Here is a 21,508-nt window from a genome sequence, read left to right on the forward strand (position 1 = left end):
TCTTTTTGTATCGCATTTGATACACTAAGTAGCCTTTGTGATGTTATTGCTGTTTTTACAGATCTCCCATTTATTTGATAACGAGTCAACAGTGTTCTTTGCAATATTCATGGGAATTTGGGGTGAGTAAATAGTCACATAAAAAAACAACTTTCTCCAGGTTATGTGTTACATGGCCCATCTATATAACATATATATAACATACACAGATGGCATACCTTATACACCAAAGGTGACTTTGGACCTTTGTGTCTTTGCTAGCTTAACATCAGTACACTGATGGAGTCTACATCGGTGGTCTGTAGTCCTTGGTCCTTGGTCCAAAAAGGTCTTTATTAATCATCTCTTTATTTCTCTGAGAGATAATATCATTTTTGAAACTTTGTATGTATTCAGCTCACACTGTCCGCCAGCTCTATGGTAAAAAAACCAGCTCAATAAATACTTAATGCAGGAAAGAATACACATAAATATGTGTTGGCTGGATGATATTGAATCATGGGCACAAAGTTGAACAAGAATCAACAACTGTTGAGGGCTAACAAATCCATGTTTGAATCTAAATTTCCTGTGTATAATTCTGGTTCCAGCTTCCAGTTCCATTTGTTAAAAATCTTCCATGTGTAGTAGAATTCCTCTTAATTTTGGAAATGTCCCAGTATTTCATCTTTTTCATTTTACATGAGAAATAGAGGTGTCATGAAGTTGTTCTTGCCATCAGTGAGAAAAATATTTTATGTAAGAGTAACTCAGCAGGAGGAAGCCTAAAGCCTTCTAAAACATGTCCCAAATTTCAGGGGACTCTGGGAAAAAATAGACTTTTTTCTTTCCAACTTGAAAAAAAAAGTCTTCGGGCGCCTGGGTGGCTCAGTTGGTTCAGCAACTGCCTTCGGCTCAGGTCATGATCCTGGAGTCCCAGGATCGAGTCCCACATCGGGCTCCCTGCTCAGCAGGGGGTCTGCTTCTCCCTCTGACCCTCTTCCCTCTCATGCTCTCTCTCATTCTCTCTCTCTCAAATAAATAAAATCTTTAAAAAAAAAAGAAAAAAGTTTTCAACAATATGTACATTTAAAAAACTGGGCAAGAGAACAAGGGTAGCTTAATCCAGGCAAAAAGACACCAAAACGTGGGGATATGGGTGTGAAGCAGAGGGATTTAGCAGAGCTAAATGCAGAGCTAAATGCTATGTGAAGAGAGCAGCCTAGATTTAAAGAACAGGGGACAGAGAATTCTTACTAACAATCCTCTAATTACCTCAACTTTGCTAAGTCCAGCTATATCTTTATCATACGGCTGCCAAGTCCTTTCTCTATCATTACTCGTAATCAACAGTGCATGAGAGGTGCACCAATTACAGCAAATACAATAGTTTACAATTGTTTCCAATGCGAGAGATTGTGCACCCACTACAACCTTCTATTTCATCACAGAGAAGCAGCCATAATTGGATCACACAGACCCTTGAAGTATTGTGAAGAGGTGCTACCATCCGTTCTTTGGGAAAAGTTTACTCTAGTAGTGAATTGGTTTACCTTTGCTTTTTGAGGATCGTGGCCAAATTTGAGTCCTTAACACATTCTAGGTTAAAGGAACAATACTAGTCCTTATCACTATATAATGATTTTCTTTGCCTCTTATTATAGCCTTTGTCTAAAATCTATTTTGTCTGATATAAGTATAACTAACCTTGCTTTCTTTTGGTTTCCATTTGTACGGAGTATCTTTTTTTCATCCCTTCCCTTTCAATATGTATGTCCTTAAAGCTGTAGTGAGTCTCTTGCAGTTCACATATAGTTGGGTCTTGTTTTTTACTCATTCAGCCACTCCAAGACTTTTGACTGGAGAATTTAGTTTATTTACATTAAAGTAATAATTGGTAGGTGTGGACTTACGTTTGCCATTTTGTTAATTTTTTCTGGATGTTTTATAATTACTTTGTTCCTTCCTGTCTTGCCCTCCTGCTTTGGGCTATGATAATTTTCTCTAATGGTATGCTCATATTCCTTTCTTTTTATCTTCTAGGTATCCATTATAGGTTCTTGCTTTGTGAATACCACAAAGCTTATATAAAACAACTTATAGTTAGTAATAGTCTATGGTGAGCTAAGAGATTAACTTCGAATGCATGCTAAAGTTTGGTATTTTTACTTTCCTCTCCTTTTTTATGCTTTTGATGTCACAATTCACATTTTTTATCTTGTTTATTCATTAACCAGTTATTGTATAGTTATTTTTACTACTTTTTGTCTTTTAACCTTCATACTAGTTTTATAAATGACTTACCCATTCCCATCACATTAAAGTATTCTGAATTTAACTATATATAACTATATATTTATCTTTACTAGTGAGATTTATATTTTCATATGTTTTTTGTTTTTGTTTTTAAAGATTTTTTTGTTTATTTTTTAACAGAGAGAGAGACAGTAAGAGGGGGAATACAAGCAGGGAGAGTGGGAGAGGGAGAAGCAGGCTTCCCGCTGAGCAGGGAGCCCGATGTGGGACTCGATCCCAGGACCCTGGGATCATGACCTGAGCCGAAGGCAGACGCTTAACAACTGAGCCATCCAGGCGCTCCATATGTTTTCATGTTACTAATTAGCATTCTTTTATTTCATATCAAAGAAGTCCCTTTAACATTTCTTATAAGGCCAGGCTATCTTGGTGGTGATGAACTCCTTTAGCTTTTGCTTGTCTGGAAAACTCTTTATCTCCTCTTCAGTTCTGAAGAAGAGTATTCTTGGTTGGCAGTTTTTGTCTTTCAGCACTTTGACAATATCATGTCACTTCTTCCTGGCCTGCAAAGTTTCTGCTGAAAAATCTGCTGATAGTCTTATGGTGGTTCCCTTGTACATAACAGGTTGTTTTTCTCTTGTTGTTGTAAGATTCTTTCTTTGCCTTTAACTTTTGAGAATTTAATTATAGTGTGTCTTAGTGTGGGTCTTTTTGAACTCATTTGGGGCCGTGATCATATAGTGGTTAGTACTCTGCATTGTGAACTCATTTGGAATGCTTTTGGCTTCCAGGATTTGATATATCCCCCCCGCCCCACCATGTTAGGGATGTTTTCAACCATTATATCTTTGAGTAAGTTTTCTGCTCCTTTCTTACTCTCTTCTCCTTTTGGGAGCCTGTAATATAAATGTTGGTCAGCTTGATATTGCCTCATAAGTCCCTTAAGCTGATTTCACTCTTTTTTCTTTTTGCTCCTCTGATTGAATTCCACTGCTTTGTCTTCAGGTTTGCTGATCCTTGCTTCACTTGATCTAATCTTCTGTGGAATCACTCTATTGAAATTTTTAAGTACAGTATTGCATTCTTCAGCTCTCTGATTTGTGTTTATTACTTTTTTATATTTTGTCTCCGTTCAGATTCTCACTTTGTTCACACATTGTTCTTCTGACCTTGGTAAGCATCTTTTATGATCATTATTTTGAACTCCCTATCAGGTAAATTATTTATCTTCATTTCATTAAGGTCCTTTACTGAGGTTTATTTTCTTTTTCTTTTTGTTTTGTTGTTGTTGTTTGGAACATATTCCTGTGTTTCTTCATTTGCTTTGTCTCTCTGTGTTGGTTTCTGTGCATTAGATAAAACAACTACCTCTCCCAGTCCTGACCATGTGATCTGGTATAGGAGATGAATCTTTTTGATCAATCCAGTCTGAACTCTTGGTCGTCTCTCTAAACTCTGTGATTATCTTCACTGCCTTCTCAGTATTTGGGAGTATGCCAAGAGCCATCAGTGTCCCAAAGGGGGAAGATCTCAATCAGCACCTAGATGCAGCCTGACTAAAGAAGCCAAAACTTTAGGAAGCAGCTTCTAAGTATGCAAGTAGATCTCCTTCAGGGAAATATTGGAATACTAAAACACTGCTTAATTATACTATGCTCTTAAAACTTTGTTCTCCTAGTAATAATGTATCTACTGAATACATGAGTAAAGAAATGAATAAATGAGTAAAAGCCATCTGTCTCAGTCAGTATTAAATTAAAAAGTGAAAAAATAAATGAATGAAATATAACCTGTTCTTAAGAAGGTCACAATCTAATTCGGCCAGAATCCAATACATGCTCTCATTAAATTTTAAGTGCTGAGGAAGTACAGAGGAGGAAGGAATTATTTCTTGACTAGAGGAATTGAGATAACTATGGAAGATAGGGAATTTGTTTTGGATTTTTTTAAAAAATAGGATTTTGATAGGGAAAAAGGGTGGGAAAGGTATCCCAAGGATAGAACAATCTGATGTGAGCATTAGCTTATCCTCAATGCGTTCATTGTAATGAACCATCACTGAGAGTCCCTTTAAGCTGAAAGTTTTCCCAACATCACTTCCTATGGGACATCATCCTCTTCCTCACAACTGCTTTCTTCATTTATGTCAGTAAGATTGCCTTTGCTAGATTTCTCTGGCTTTATGTGTAGTCTCTCAAATGGCAGCAATGTCAATATTCTCAGAGTCCTCTATTTCTTCTATAACTCCACTTATGTTTTATTTGTTAATCACTTTTCATTCCTTGTTATACTTTCGTCCTTGTTGATCAGTTCTATCTGTTGATATCCATTTTTGTAAAATGTCACATGGAAGACAAGGAGAAAACACAAATGAATGCTTTGCTGTCTGTGCATTAATGGATAACAGATTTGTAGTGGTTCAAACACCAGCAGCATTTAAAGTGATGTGATTGGTCACTAATCATGATACCCATCTGCTATTTATATAGTGATTTGTGGTTTGAAGAACTAACAGCAAAATTTGTACTTTATGCAACAATTCGCAATTAATTTACTGCAGTACCAGAACTTTGAGTCATGTTGGGGGACTTGTGTTATGTAACTAACTCGTGGAAACTGGAACATGCATACTGTAACCATGCAAAGCAAACAATACCTATACTTCTAAATATTTGGAGGAATACTATAATAAGCCATCTCATGCTCATGGATTGGAAGACTTAATATTATTAATGTTTCCATACTACCCAAAGTAATCTAAATATTCAATATGATCTCTACCAAAATCCCAATGGCATTTTTTAACAGAAATGGGAAAAACAACTGAAAAAAGTTCATGTGGAATCACAAGAGTCTTGAAGTAGCCAGGTCAGTCTTGAGAAAGAACAAAGCTGTAGACATCACACTTCTTGATTTCAAAATTGCAAAGCTACAGTAATCAAAACAATATGGCACTGGCATAAAAACAGATATACAGACCAGTAGAACAGAATGAAGTTCAGAAATAAACCCATACATATATGGTTAACTAATCTTCTATAAGAGTTCCAAGAATACAAAATGGGGAAGGGATAGTCTCTTCAACAAATGGTGTGGATAAATTGGATATCTACATGCAAAATAATGAAATTGAATCTTTATCTTACACTATACACAAAAATCACTTCAAAATTGGATAAAATCTTAAATGTAAGACCTGAAACTATATAAAAGTCCTCGAAGAAAATTTAAGGAGAAACTTCATGACATTGATCTTGGCAATTACTTCCTGGCCATAACACCAAAGCCCAGGTAACAGAAACCAAGAACAAGTTGGACTGCATCAAGTTAAAAGTTTCTGTGCAGCATAGAAAATGGCAGAGTGAAAAGACAACCCATGTAATGGCAGAAAATATTTGCAAATCATATCTCTGATAAGAGGTGAATCTCCAAAATACTTAAGGAACTCCTGAAACTCAATAGTGAAAAAACCCAGGACACCTGGGTGGCACAGTTGGTTAGGCATCTGACTCCGTTTCAGCTCAGGTCATGATCTTGCAGTCGTGGAATCAAGCCCTGTGTCAGGCTCTGTGCTTAGTTTGGAGCCTGTTTCAAATTCTTTCTCCCTCTCCCTCTGCCCCTCCCCACTCATGCTTGCTCTGTCTTTCTCTTTCTCTCTCTCAAATAAATAAATAAAGTCTTTGAAAAAATAGTGAAAAAACCCTAATAACCTGATTTTAAAATGGACAAAGGACTCAAATAGACATTCTCCAAAGAATATATACAAATGGCCAATAGGTATATGAAGAAATGCTTAGTGTCAGTAGTTACCAGGGAAATGCAAATCAAAGCCACAATGAGATGTCATCTCACACCTGTCAGGATGGCTATTACCAAAACAACAAAAGACAAGAGCTGGTGAGGGTGTGGAGAATTATAATAAATTTTTGTACATTGTTAGTGGGAATGCTAAATGGTGCAGCTGGAAAACAGTATGGAAATTTCTCAGAAAACTAAAAGTAGAACTACTATATGATCCAGCAATACCACTTCTGAGTATTTCCTCCAGATAATTGAAATCAGGATCTTGAAGAGATGTTGGAACTCCTATGTTCAATGAAGCACTATCCACAATAAGTGAGAGGTGGAAACTACCTAAATGTCCACATTGACAGATGAATAGATAAAGATATTGTGGTGTATACATACACCACATACTCTTGGTATATACATTTGATATTCACCCTTGAAAAGAAGGAAATTCTGCAATATGTGACAATATGGATGAACCTTGAAGACATTATGATCAGTGAAATATGCCAGTTACAGACAGGGAAAGCCTTCCTTATCCCATTTGTAGGAAGTATCTAACATAATCACATTTATAGAATCAGAGACTGGAATGGAGATTATTGGGGGTTAGTGGAGGTGAGGGAAAAGGGGAGTAACTAATCAATGGGCACATAGTCTCAGTTAAGTAAGATAAGCTCTAGAGAGCTGCTGTATAACTTTGTGCCTATAGCCAACAATAATGTATTGTCGACTTAAAATTTAAGATGGTAGAAAGCCACTTAACTGTTCTTACAATAAAATAAAAATTTTTTAAAGGAGGAAAAGGGGCACCTGGGTAGCTTAGTCAGTTAAGGGTCTGATTCTTGATCTCAGCTTGGGTCTTGATCTCAAGGTTGTGGGTTCCAGTCCTGTGTTGGGCTCCATGCTGGGTATGGATCCTACTTAAAAAAAAATTAAAAACTAAAAAAAAATTTAAAAATTAAAGAAAATAAAAGTAGGCAGGGAATGAGTCAGATGAAACATTAAAATTAGAATCACAGGTGATAAAATTTTAAGTTAATATTGATTGTGTTAGTATTCCATTCTTAGATCTATACGCAAGAGAAAGGCATTCATATGCCCACCAGTAGATATGTACAAGAACATTCACAGCAACACTATTTGTAATAGCAAAAAACCTGGCAATAGCTGAAACACCCATGAACCTGAGAATAAACAAAATTGTGATTTACATAAACAATGGAATACTATACAGCAATGAAAATAAATGAACTTTTGCTACACACAGCAATATGGATTCAGTTTACAAGAAAAGTTGAACCAAAACAAAACCTAACACAAAACTACCTCTGGTAGGTCACCATTTATGAAAAGTTCAAAGACAGGTGAAAATATCCTATGATATTAGAAGCTAGGATACTGGTTACACTTACATCTTAGAAGAGTCATAAGGGAGTGTTTCTGGGGGTTTTGGTCATGTTCTATTTTTTGATATTGATGCTGATTACACGAGAATGTTCATTTTGTGAAAATTCTTTAAATTGTACAGTTGTGTTTTATGTACTTTTCTGTAAATATGTTATGATGCAATTGAAAGTTTATTAAAAATTATATGTATATATATATATAAAGAAAGAAAGAGAAAGAGAGACAGAGGCAGACAGAGACAGAGAGACAGACAGAGATTGCTATGGGAGTGGCTCTCATGTTTTCCTTAAATTTACCTAAGCCCGAAAACTGGTATGATCGCTTGAATGATTTTGCTAAAAAAAAAAAAACATGCAAGCAAAATCTAGGTTTTAGTAAAAAGTTAAGTTTAAATATTACTTCAGACTGTCTGAATCAAGAGACAGTAACATGCTTGAAATGTTTTTTTCTTACATGGACTGCTATGAAATTAACTGGAGTTTTTATATATGTGTTATTTCAATGTTATTACCTGCTCTTAAGCCAACATAGTAGTGGACAGAAGAACCATCATTCAGCCAACATGGTTTTTTAAAGTCGAGTTAAAAAAAAGCCCCAGATTATTTTGTTATGGGCTTTATTTCTCCATCCCTTGATTACAGTTGTTTTTACACATTTCTTTGTCTACAGTCACATTGTTTTTGGAGTTTTGGAAACAGCGACAGGCCAGAATGGAATATGAGTGGGACCTGGTGGATTTCGAAGAGGAGCAACAACAGCTCCAGCTGAGACCGGAATTTGAAGCAATGTGTAAACACAGGAAGATGAATGCAGTGACTAAGGTAGGTCAGGGCACTGACAGGCAGCATGTCTCAATGGAGTCACCACTGTAGGTCGCCGCACAAATAATAGTGTATATTTTAATTTGCCTTTAAAATTATTTTCCAACATATAAATCTTATAAACATCTTTCCTTGTTTATCACACATATCTCTAACATATACAAATAAAGTAGAGGGCGTCCAGGTGGTTCAGGTCTAAAGCAGAGCAGCTGCCTTCTGCTTAGGTCATGATCCTGCGGTCCTGGGATCGAGCCCCGCTTCGGGCTCCCTGCTCAGTGGGGAGCCTGCTTCTCCCTCTGCTTGTGTTCCCTCTCTCGCTGTCTCTCCTCTCTATCAAATAAATAAATAAAATCTTTAGAAAAAAAAAGTAGATAGAAAAGTATAATGAACCCCAGGTTGGACCCATCACCCAGCTTCAAAGAATACTAATTCATGGATAGTCTTGTTTCATTTACAATTGCTCCTCCCTGCCACGAGATGATTTTGAAGCAAATACGAGGCCTCATATCGTGACATAACCTAGTTTTCTAATAAATCAAATAAAAGGAAAATGGAAAATAATGTGTATGCAGTGGACTTAGTATATAAATATATATGCACATGGAAGTGATACTATGTTAATATACCAAAATTAAAATAGTATTGTATTAAGATAGCGAGCTTATGAGTGATTGTTTTATTAGACCTAATTTTATTCACCTAGTCCCTTTTAATTTATTATATTGGGAAGATCATTGCACTTCTGTCTGGATGGCAAAGTCTAGATTTGGGGTTCCTTCACTGGCAAATCACCTGTATGTTGGTAGTTTGTAATTTGACCTCTTGGTACCTCTTTTTTTTTTTTTTTTATGTGAAAAATGCAAGGTACTTTGCCTTCAAAAACCAGACTGTTGACTGCATATTCTTAGCATCCGTACCTTTCATCATCCATAATCACTGTGTGGCCTGATGCTGTTAAAGGGAGAAGAGAGTATGCCTCTAACACAGTCTCTTCAGCAGAATTTCCCACTCTGTTCAGGGCACTATTCTTGTGGCATAATACTCAAAATTATTTTCACAGTTCAGACATTTATGTATTCACTAAACATTAACTTTTAGTGAGACATTACCAAAAATTCAGTTAATTGGCAAAGGGGAAAAACGCCTCAGAAAATACATTAACAACTTGAGTAGCTGTATGACATTAAGAAAATATATTAAAAGGGCGCCTGGGTGGCTCAGATGGTTAAGCGTCTGCCTTCGGCTCAGGTCATGATCCCAGGGTCCTGGGATCGAGTCCCACAGGAGCCTGCTTCTCCCTCTGCTTCTCTCTCTCTCTCTCTCTCTCTCTCTCTCTCCTCCTCTGTCTCTCATGAATAAATAAATAAAATCTTTAAAAAAAAAAGAAAATATATTAAAAGAGACATTGTCATGATAATGACATGATGTGTATCTATTCATATTTCATGGTATAAAAAGGAAACTAAAAGCAAGCCTAAAATCATTGCCATAAAAACAAAATGTGCTGAACGTTTACATTTGAAACCAGCTGAAAAACAGTATGGATCGATTCACTGTGAATTGTCCGCTTGAATGGTTTTGAAATCAAGGTTTTTGACTTACTTGCAGTGCTTCTTCAGTGGGTCAGTATGACCAGAGCCCTCACATCTGAGTCTGTATTGGGAAACACATACATGTATGCGTGGACACATACACACGTGCACAAATATGCATACACAAACACATACATATTGGACACACATGTGTACACATACACACACATTCAGTAGAAACTCTTGGACAGCTATTCTGCCTGTCAAGTTCTGTTTGCATTCAGACTTCCCTAAAAATCCTCAAGGTGTAAAAATCCTCCCTATCTAAAGGATAGGATTACATGATTTAGATTTCTGCTGACAGCTATTTTTTACTATATAACAGTTTTTTTGGGTAAGATCTCACTGCCTCCTGATATAGCTAAGAATTTCAGCTGATAGAATGAATATCTTCCATTACTGACTTAGACAAACATCAAGATAGAAAAGTCTGGTCCCTTGAACTGTGTGGAAGAACACACAGAACACTGTAAATAGAAAGATGGTGCCCTATTTGATATGTATAGCAATCATAGAGCAATGCAGTTCAATTCGGTTCAATTAGAAGAAAACTATAATATCATTAAAGCATGTCCACTTAAGCAGCAGCCCCCAGGTTTTGACTTTGTTTCCCATCTACCAGGCCCTGAATACCACTCTGTTTCAATCCTGAGGATATAGTGTGTATCCAGTATGTCTCATATCATGTGTGAAATATCTCACTTAAGAGCCCTGAAGGTCTCTCCTTGAAGGGAAGGAACCACTGCTAGAATGTAGCTGCCCCTGAGCTGTAGTGGATTCTGGGGGAGATTTCTACTTTAACTGGGTTTTATGGTTTTGACTACTGCTTGGCTTCCCAACTTTGAGGGTAGATTTTGAATTTTGCTGTGATTTCTTCAAAATTGCAGGAGATGGAACCTTACATGCCTCTATGTAGTCGTCTTCCATGGTACTTTTTATCAGGAGCTACGGTGACATTATGGGTGAGCATTCTTGGAAAACTGCTCTCATCTCTTGATATGCAATCATTTTAGGATTAGCTCAGCAGTTTCATCTGCCATGGCTCTTGAGTCCCTCCCCCCCTTCTCCCCCTCTCCTGGCTTTTTATTTTGAATAGAGCTCCTATGTAAAATCAAGTGTGATCCACATGGATGTGCCATAATTGAACCTTGGAGAAAGAGCTCGGGGAGAGACTGGTGCCTCCTCTTAGAGCCTGCCCCTCCCCCTCTCCCAGCAACCAGAACAGTGTGACAGATAATTTGTTTGCAGGCTATTTGGGTTTTGTTTCCTTAAAAAAATCATTAATTTATCTTTATCGCCAATTAAAATATCTACACAAAATGCCAAAAAAAGCATATACTCTTGAATTTATTTTCTTCCTGAAATAAATAGAAGAAAGTACTTCTTCTACTTGAAGAGTTTAATTAGCGTGTCCCATTGTGAGGGAGTCAGGTTTTTCCATGCCTTTTAGTTAATAGATTCCTCCATCACCACAATTTATTTCCTGCCCTCCAACTTTCCAAATGTGTGTCCTCTCACAGATGGCCTTGAATTTTAAGGAAAAGAAGCAGTGTTAACCCTCTGAGAGTTTAGCATGTTGAAGTATAAATAATTAGCAGCTGTTGACTAGAATTTAACCTTACAGTTCATATTATCCCATAATATTTTATCTTTAACATTTCTAGTTAAATGTATTGATTTTTCTCTTTTAAATGTGTTTTCTTAGATGATATAACAGTCACTGAGGAGAAGTGATAGAGTAAATAATACTTTATTAATAATATAGCAATAATCAATTCAGGGCACTGCTTGAGAAATAATCTAGAGTGTGGTCCCAGAAAGATTATTCTTTTATTTCTAGTACTCATTCCATTTGATTCAATCCCTCAACTTTCACAATCAGATTTTCCAGTCATGGAGGTTAATGCATCCCCAGATCTTTGGGTTTTTGCAATATGGGAAGTGTTTAAAATTTATGTAGAATCTATACAAATATCTAAACGACCAGGCATATCAGAACACTAATGGCAACATTCTGGGGGGAAATGAAATAGAATCTCTAAATGTGTTCTTCTTGGGAAAGTACATGGTCTTCACACTACCTGTTTAACTACAACCCAGGGCAGAGTTTGCATTGTGGAGCGGCCATGTGTATTTTAAGCTTTGTGGGCCACAAATAGTCTCTGCATGTGATCATCTTTGTTTTTCCGTATAACCTTTAAAAAAAGCAAAAAGGCATCTTTAACTCAAGAAGCATACAAGAGCAAGTAAGGCCACAGGCAGGATTTGGCCTTCTGGCTAGTTTCCAACGCTTGGTAGAGGACAGGCCTAAAGGATGGGCAATGACTACTTGTCTGGTTTAGACTCACCCAACTGCAACCATATGTCTTGTCTTCTCTCCAACCCTTTTGCCTTGCCAGTGTTCTTTTCCTGCCATCTATGGTGAGAGAGACTGGCTTGGTCTGCTTCCCAAGTGAGAGGGGCTAACCTTAACATAATGAGATGAAGAGAGTCGTATGTTTCAGGTGTGTGCGCATTGCAGAGATACGGAGACCAGGGTGATAGATTCCTTGTTTCCCTTTTCCAGATGGCCCTTGTCATCGCGTGTATGGTAGCTGTGATTGTGTACCGCCTGTCAGTGTTTGCTACATTTGCTAGCTTCATGGAAAGTGAAGCATCCTTCAAGCATGTCAAAAGTTTCCTCACTCCCCAGATAACCACGTCACTCAGTGGATCCTGCTTGAACTTTATCGTCATCTTGATCTTGAATTTCTTTTATGAAAAGATATCTGCATGGATTACAAAAATGGGTAAGCTGGCTAGGTCATCTGTGTGACACTGAAAAAATGTTCTACCAGCACTCTACATCCATTTTGGGCCATGCCTTGGGGAGTTTATTTTTAAAGGCACATGCTAAGCAGTTTTTTTCTATGTAGACACATAGGCTGGTAGTCAGATTCCCTTAATAGCCACATTTAGGTCCATTATGGTGGAAGCAAGAAAAAGAACTAAATGGAAGAATTAAGATGCTGTAGGTCTTTCAGAGTATTCTTGTCTTAATCTTCCCTTGATTGGGCTAGATGAATTTTAAGTAAAATCCCGACTTTTGTCAAGACACAGATAATTTTTATTTCATTTGTATGGTTTTTGGAAGGTATTTGATTTTGAAAACGATTGCAGGAAAAACAAAACAATCAGCTCCTCCTGAGTAAATTTAAAATGTAGTACTTTTCTTTTCAGTTGCCGTAGGTCTTAGACTGTGGATTATTTTCCTTTTTTAAATTAATTAATGTTGAGAGAGAGAGGAGCATGTGTGCATGCTGTGGTGGGGAGGGGCCGAGTGAGAGGGAGAGAGAATCTTAAGCATCCTGGGCATGGAGCCTGGGCGGGGGGGCTGGCGAGATCACAACCCTGATATCAGGACCTGAGCCAGTCAAGTCAGACACTTAACTGAGCCCCACCCAGGTGCCCCTCTTTTCCTTTTAAATTATTAAAAGTTCTCCTACAGGGGCGCCTGGGTGGCTCAGTCGTTAAGCGTCTGCCTTCGGCTTGGGTCATGATCCCGGGGTCCTGGGATCGAGCCCCACATCGGGGTCCCTGCTCGGTGGGGAGCCTGCTTCTCCCTCTCCCACTCCCCCTGCTTGTGTTCCCTCTCTCGCTGTGTCTCTCTCTGTCAAATAAAAATAAATAAAAATTTAAAAAATAAATAAATAAAAATAAAAGTTCTCCTACAGCCATGAGGAGGTCACAGTTTAAGTGGGAGATTCAGTCAGAGAGAGGAGTGCGGAGCACAGTTGCTTCTGGTCTTGCCCCCAGCAAGTTGGAAGTGAGATCAGAGACCCCTCCAGGCCTCAGCCTCTCCTCTGCATGCTCAGGTCCCCCCTCTAAGTCAGTACACCATCGTTGTGCCCAACGGTAACCAGAAAGAGCACATTATCATTGAGCTCCAGAGTATGCACTAGGAAGCAACTTCTATTAAATTCTATTTTCAAATTTGTAGTTCTCGCTCAATTTTACTGCTTTTTTTTTTTTTTGGTTAATAAAATCTAGCAGATAGCACTTAAAAACAAAGCATCTAAAAAATCACAAATTTCGGCGAGACACTTGTATACACATTAGAGATTTTGTAAGAATGCAGCTGAATTTCATTAAAATGGAGGAATTTTCTGTGTCTTTAGAATAATATGTGTTACCATTTCAGTAGCATTGAAGCTGTCACCAATTTGGCTAGATCAGCTCATGCTGTTGGGAGATTATCAGCTCAGAAAGACATGCTCCCTGACTTTCTTACAACTGCTGATGCTTCTCTCTGATGTGAAGGGAATCTAATATTTTTTATCTTTGGAATTCACTAAATGTTAGATCATGATCATGCATTTTAAATAAAAGAGAGAAAGTGTATCATTACTGCCACCAATTGTATGACATTCTTTTCAAAATTAATATAACCATTTAATTCATGAGAGGAAAAAACAATTTATGGAAACCATCCTCTGCCCTTGAGGATGCCCTTTACTTTGTTTAAACCTGATTGACAACAGACGAGAGAGAGATCTGATATGTTTACAGGATATCATAAAGTATACCAGGGTAAGCATAAGCCTCTCCAGTCTGATATGGGTTTGAATTCCATATTCTCTTTTTTTCTCTTTAAATTTTTTTGTTATGTTAATTACCATACTTTACATCATTAGGTTTTGATGTAGTGTTCCATAATTCATTGTTTGTGCATAACACCCAGTGCTCCATGCAGAACGTGCCCTCTTTAATACCCATCACCAGGCTAACCCATCCCCCCACCCCCCTCCCCTCTAGAACCCTCAGTTTGTTTTTCAGAGTCCATCGTCTCTCATGGTTCGTCTCCCCCTCCAGTTTCCCCCCTTCATTCTTCCCCTCCTGCTATCTTCTTCTTTTTTTTTTCTTAACATATATTGCATTATTTGTTTCAGAGGTACAGATCTGTGATTCAACAGTCTTGCACAATTCACAGCACTCGCCATAGCACATACCCTCCTAAATGTCTATCACCCAGCCACCCCATCCCTCCCACCCCACCCCCACTCCAGCAACCCTCAGTTTGTTTCCTGAGATTGAGAATTCCTCATATCAGTGAGGTCATATGATACATGTCTTTCTCTGATTGACTTATTTCACTCAGCATAACACCCTTCAGTTCCATCCACGTTGTTGCAAGTGGCAAGATCTCATTCCCTTTGATGGCTGCATAATATTCCATTGTGTGTATGTGTGTATATATATATATATATATATATATATATATATATATATATATATACCACATCTTTTTTTTTTAAGATTTTTTATTTATTTATTTGACAGAGAGATAGAGAGCACAAGTATGCAGAGTGGCAGGCAGAGGGAGAGGGAGAAGCAGGCTCTCCACTGAGCAGGGAACTGGACGTGGGGCTCGATCCCAGGACCGCAGGATCATGACCTGAGCTGAAGGCAGCTGCTTAACCGACTGAGCCACCCAGGCGCCCCCACCACATCTTCTTTATCCATTCATCGGTCAATGGATATCTTGGCTGTTTCTACAGTTTGGCTATTGTGGACATTGCTGCTATAAACATCAGGGTGCACGTACCTCTTCGGATCCCTACATTTGTATCTTTGGGGTAAATACCCAGTAGTGCAATTGCTGGGTCTAGGGTAGCTCTATTTTCAACTTTTTGAGGAAACTCCATACTGTTTTCCAGAGTGGTTGCACCAGCTTGCATTCCCACCAACAGTGTAGGAGGGTTGAATTCCGTATTCTGACTGTGTGACTCCATGTGAAGTATTTTATCCATCTAAATATAACAATAACTGCTTCCTAGTCTTCTCTATGATTAGATTAATACAAAGTCTCTAATAGAAAGCCAAGCACAAATCTGTAGTTACTTAATATTGGTCTGTTAGGACAAGAGTGGGTCATATTTCAACAGGTTCTCAGAATAATATGACTAATAATCTGACTTGTCCCAGATAATACAGAATTGAGGGAGAAACAGGAAGGCGCATAATTTAACCTTGGTGTTTTATTACTTAACAGAAATTCCTCGAACTTACCAGGAATATGAGAGCAGTCTTACCTTGAAAATGTTCCTGTTTCAGTTTGTGAATTTTTACTCGTCCTGCTTCTATGTAGCTTTCTTTAAAGGGAAGTTCGTGGGCTATCCCGGAAAATACACATATTTGTTTAATGTATGGAGAAGTGAAGAGGTAAGAATTCTCTTGAGAGGCTTGTGGCTTCAGGAACTCAGTTTTAACTAAATACTTGTTGGGTGCCCAGCACTAACTCAGATTTTATCAAGATTTAAGAGAAGTCTAAGACACTGACTCTCTACACAGAGAGTATTGATCTTACAATCCTGTCATCTGGTAGACTTTCCAGTTCCTTTGGGGCAAGCAGTTATTTTGTGCCTATTATCTAGGAATAAAATATGAGCTATGAAATGGGATAAGTGAGTTCTGTATTCCTGAAGGCGTCCTGCAAAGGATAATTGATAGCATTCCAGAAGTAGAGCAAGAAGGGCTCTCCCATGGGTCATAGAGCTAGACCACATCAGTGGTTTCCATACCTGCCTTGCATCCAAATCACATGAAGAAAATAACAACTCCTGGCCTTGATCCTGACAGAAAGATTCAGGATTTTCTAAGAATGAGACCCAGCAATCTGAATCTAATGCAGCTATCCTGTAACTGGTTAGTGATCCTGCTTGAAACTATTGAGCTAAATATCTCTTTATATCCCTTTAATATCCATTCCCATCAAAATCTTCAGATTCTAGTCTTCAGGACTGAGATTTCTTCTGTTGGCAAAAGTCCATCTTTCATCGTTCACTTTTCTTTTTTTTCTTGCTTCTAACTAGTGTGATCCTGGAGGCTGTCTGATAGAATTGACAACCCAGTTGACCATCATAATGACTGGGAAACAGATCTTCGGAAATGTCAAAGAAGCCATTTATCCGTATGTATGACTTACAAGTTGTTCTTGATTCAAGTAACCTTGAGAGATTTCCTCTGGAAGAAGATGGAATTCTTTTATTATCATGGTATCAATGTTAGCAAATGGTTAACTCAACAAAAACTCACTTTTAATCAACAGTTAGGAATGCACTAATGTAATGTAGGCTTTTAGATACGGATTTTTATTGCTTGAGTGAAGTTGAGGAAAAGGTATTATCTCCCTCTCCTATGGAGATTCCATTGGGAAATATAAATGTTTTATCCTCTGTACATTATTCTATATGTTACATATTACTTCTCAAGATTACTAAAAGTTGAACTCTGTAAAAATATTTTTGTGACATGGACACACTTAAGCACAAAAATTGGTCACGAATTAAGTTTTGGTATATGAAGGGATTGCTTCCTATTCCAAAAACGTAGCAATAATGAATATGTTATGAAAAGAAAAACCAAAATGACAGTTGATCTCAGATATAAGTTGAAAATTTCCATGAATAAAAAGAGAAAGAATCATAAGCCTGTCATCTTGCAGGGCTCCTAGTTAGGAAATGACAGCATCAAGGTTTAGCACCTATAGTATCAAGTGGACTAAAGTGCTCTACTTGAGACCAGGGCTTGGCCAGTGTAACTGTACTTGAAGGTAGGGATTAGGTTTATTCTCACCTCTTCATGAAAGGAGGTTGAAAACACCCTCCTCTTCTGCTCCCACCTCTCCCTACAGTTCAGTAGTTCTCCTGGGGTTCTATTTCATGTGCTGACAAAGGAAGAACATGACATATCTTTGCAAACAGTATGTGATAAACCATATCACAGTTACCATAGAGAAATAATTCTAAGCTATTATTTTAAATCCCAACTGTAGATTGAGAACCTGGAGGGCAGAATGGGGATAACTCCTAAACCAAACACAAGAGGGAGAATAAATATTCACAGAAAGGAAAAGAGACAGACACACAGGGAAGTAAAAGAAAAAAGAAGCAAGTAAAATTAAGCCTACGAACCAAAATTCCAAAACTTATGAGGACATTTCATGCTACAAAGGCTACTAGCAAAATCAGTTTTTAGAAAGTGAACTTACTCTAGCTAGAAGATTCTGGCAAAGCCTAAAAACGTAAAAGGAGGAGGTGCCTGCGTGGCTCAGTCCTTAAGCGTCTGCCTTCGGCTCAGATCATGATCTCAGGGTCCTGGGATCGAGGCCTGCATCGGGCTCCTTGCTCAGCCAGGAGCCTGCTTCTCGCTCTCCCGCTCCCCCTGCTTGTGTTCCCTCTCTCGCTTTGTCTCTCTCTGTCAAATAAATAAATAAAATCTTAAAAAAAAAACCCAAAAACATAAAAAGGAGGTGATACTGTCATTTAAAAGGGTCAGGAAATAATTTAAATAAAAACATATAAATGAAACAAGAACAAATTAATATGAAAAAGAACCAATTCTACATAAATGAAATATGGTACTTTAAATAAAGAGTACAGTAGATGACATTGATTGCAGATTGGACACAATTGAAGAATGAGTTATTGACTTGGAAAATGGTACTGAGAAATTCCCTCATTGTACAATACAACAGAGTGACAATGAGATTAAAAAAATTGAAGTGACAGGAAGCTATATTATATTAAAAGGCTTCCATATTAACTTACTAGTAGTTTCAGAAAAAGAGAATTGAGTAAATGATGGAGGAAAAAATTCTTTCACCAGTTCTTTCTTACCAATTCTCTGAATAGGTAATTGCTGAAAATTTTCCAGAAATGAAGAAAAACATGAGTTTCAGAAATGAAAAAGAATTTGGAGTATAAAGTAAGATAAATAAAATTAAACTCACACCCAGATACATTACCAATTCTCTGAATAGGTAATTGCTGAAAATTTTCCAGAAATGAAGAAAAACATGAGTTTCAGAAATGAAAAAGAATTTGGAGTATGAAGTAAGATAAATAAAATTTAACTCACACCCAGATACGTTATGGTGTAACTCCAGAACATGAGAGCTAAACAAACTTAAAATCTTTCAGGAGAAAAAACAATATCATCTACACTGTCCACAGATTTCTTACTCCTTGCATTAGATACAGGAGACAGAGTATTTTCAAGATTCTGAGTAAAATTAATGTGCACCTTAGATTTCTAAAACCAGTTTAACTAATGTATAAAGTGCAGGTGAAACAAAGACAACTTCTAGACATAAAAAACAAGAGTTTATGTTCATAGACTGTCACTGAAAGGTGTAGTTGAGCAAGAAAAGAATACAGAATGAAAGTTTGGGATGCAAGAAACATTGATCAGTACAGAGGTAGTTAGCACCAAAAAAATGAAATACTTTGATATCAGTCTAAAAAATATATGGGATTTGTATGCTGAAAACTACAGATCCTGATGGGAAAAAAATTTTTAAGCTATATGAATGGAGAGAAATGTTGTGTTCACGTATTGGAAGACTCAAATTAGTAAAGATGCCAGTTAGCCCCCAAGTTGATATATAGTTTTGTTATTCAAGTCATAATATCAGCAGAATTTCTTTCTGTGCATATAGACAAGCAGATTCTAGAATTTATATAGAAGATGAAGAGCTAAAATAAGCAAAACAATTCTGATAAAAAATAAAGTTGGAAAAATTGTACTACTCCATTTTAAGGCTTACTATAAAACTGTATTAATCAAGATGTTGGGATTGGTGAAAGGATACGTATTTGTATTAACAGAACAGAGTAGGGATTGCAGAAATAAATCTACATAAATATGGCCATTTTATTTTTGACAAAGGTGCAAAAGCAGCTCATTGAAGAAAGAACAGTCTTTTCAGCTCCTCATGCTGGACCAATTGGACCTCCATTGGCAAAATAGCAAAACTTGTTTTAAACCTTACACCTCATTTAAAAATTAACTGAAAATGGATCATAGATGATCAAACCATATTTAGGAAAGCAAGGAAGCACTTATTATAAAATTCAAGATAACGGTTACTATGTGGGGACTGAGGAGTTAGTAAATGGAAGTGCTCCTGGGGTTCCTGGGAGATTTTTCTTGCTTAAACTGGGTGATCCCCTTTTCTTTGTGATTCCAGTTCCATGTATGCCCATCTTTTTGATATTGTCTGAAAAATCTCAGGTGTTCTGTGCCCTTCCTCCTTGTCTTTCAGTTTGGATATAAAGTAGCATGTAAGTGTCATTTTAATGTGCGTTTGCTATAGTACTTCAAATTTTACAAATTTGGAAAGTACAAATGATATCTCATTTTGGCCTTATTTTGCATGTCCCTGATTAATAACATGAATGAGCAGTTTTAGCCATTGTGTTTCCTCTTCAGTGAAATGCTTTTTGGTGTTGTTTAACCATTTTTCTACCGATTTATCCTTTTCTAATTGATTTGTAGGAATACTTTATAACTTCTGGTGACTGTTTTTGTTTGGGATTTGGTCATATGTGTTGTGCATATGTTATCCGAACATAAATTTTGTCTCTTTATATTTCTCAACCCCACACTATTGACAATTTGGGCCAGATAATTCTTTGTTGTAGGGGGCTGTCCTCTGCATTGTAAGAGGTTTAGCCACATCCTTGGACTCTATACAGACTAGATGCCAGTAGCCCACCTTCTCCCCAGCTGTGACAACCAAAAATGTCTCTGACATTGCAAATGTACCCTTGTGGGCTAAATCATTCTCTAGGGAACCTCTGGTATAGATGGATAAAAGAATATTCTTTTAATCCAGTAGAATTTACCAATCTTTTCTTTTATGGGTTAGCATTTTTCAAGACTTATTTAATAAATCCTTCCCTACCCCAAGATCAAAAAGATGTTCTCATATACTTCTAAATTTTTAACATTTTTACATTATTGTCTTTATCTTTTAAAGTTTGAATATACATGGAAAAGATTTTTGTGTTTGATATGAAGTTCAAATTTAATTTCTTTCCCACATACACAGAGATATGTAATTGTTGTGTTTACCATTTACTGAGAAGTTCCTCTTCTCCAGTTTTCATGGTCTGCAGTACTACCTTATGTCATATAGCAAGTGCAAGGCTAGTACTATTTCCATTCTGTTCCAGGATTTGTCTATCCTTGTTACCAATGCTATACTCTCTTAATTAATACAGCTTAATAATAAGTCTTGATCTCTGGTGGGTCAAGTCTTACCAACTTATTCTTCACCTATAGAAATATATTGGCTATCTTTTGTCTTTTGTCTTTCTGTACAGATTTTAAAAACATCTTGTCAGACCCCACATGGAAAAGTATTTTGGTTTTTTGATTGAAATTACTTTCAGTTGTTTCAGTAAAACAACTGCCATTTTCATAATACCAAGTCTTTTTATTTCATGAATGTTTATTTTGGACTTTAATGACTTTAAATAAAGATTTAAACTTCTGCATATAGGTCTTATAGATCTTTTATCAAATCCATCTAAAGGTACTTTCAATCTTAGTTGCTATTGTAAATGATATCTTTTTAAAAATTATGTTTTCTACTTGTGTTTTGTGGGTATGTAGAAATAAAATATGTAGATAAACTCCATTATTTTTTCTAATAATTCTTATCTAATTTCATTTGGGTTTTCTAAGCAGGCAGTTCATTCACATGACTGTTAATCTGAGTCAGAGATTTCTTCTCTTCATTTCCAATCCTTTTACCTTTTTCTTTTTCATCTTGCTGTGCTAAAATCTCCTGTAGATTCTCTCTCTTTTTTTTTTTGCAGAAAATTATTTATTAAA

General features: G+C 37.0%; 1 protein-coding gene across 3 annotated transcripts in view; it reads left to right on the plus strand.

Moving 5' to 3' along the window:
* ANO5 (anoctamin 5) overlaps nucleotides 1–21,508 on the plus strand; it is a 109,892-nt gene that overhangs the window by 68,772 nt on the left and 19,612 nt on the right. For all 3 annotated transcript variants that reach the window (XM_027578723.2, XM_027578724.2, XM_027578725.2), the window contains 6 exons: nucleotides 62–122; nucleotides 8,104–8,255; nucleotides 10,735–10,809; nucleotides 12,414–12,636; nucleotides 15,879–16,048; nucleotides 16,699–16,796. In XM_027578723.2, the coding sequence (XP_027434524.1) occupies nucleotides 62–122; nucleotides 8,104–8,255; nucleotides 10,735–10,809; nucleotides 12,414–12,636; nucleotides 15,879–16,048; nucleotides 16,699–16,796 (779 nt within the window). The remainder of the gene's footprint in view (nucleotides 1–61; nucleotides 123–8,103; nucleotides 8,256–10,734; nucleotides 10,810–12,413; nucleotides 12,637–15,878; nucleotides 16,049–16,698; nucleotides 16,797–21,508) is intronic.

The sequence above is a fragment of the Zalophus californianus genome, chromosome 11 (assembly GCF_009762305.2).
Source record: "Zalophus californianus isolate mZalCal1 chromosome 11, mZalCal1.pri.v2, whole genome shotgun sequence".
In the NCBI taxonomy this organism is placed as follows: Eukaryota; Metazoa; Chordata; class Mammalia; order Carnivora; family Otariidae; genus Zalophus; species Zalophus californianus.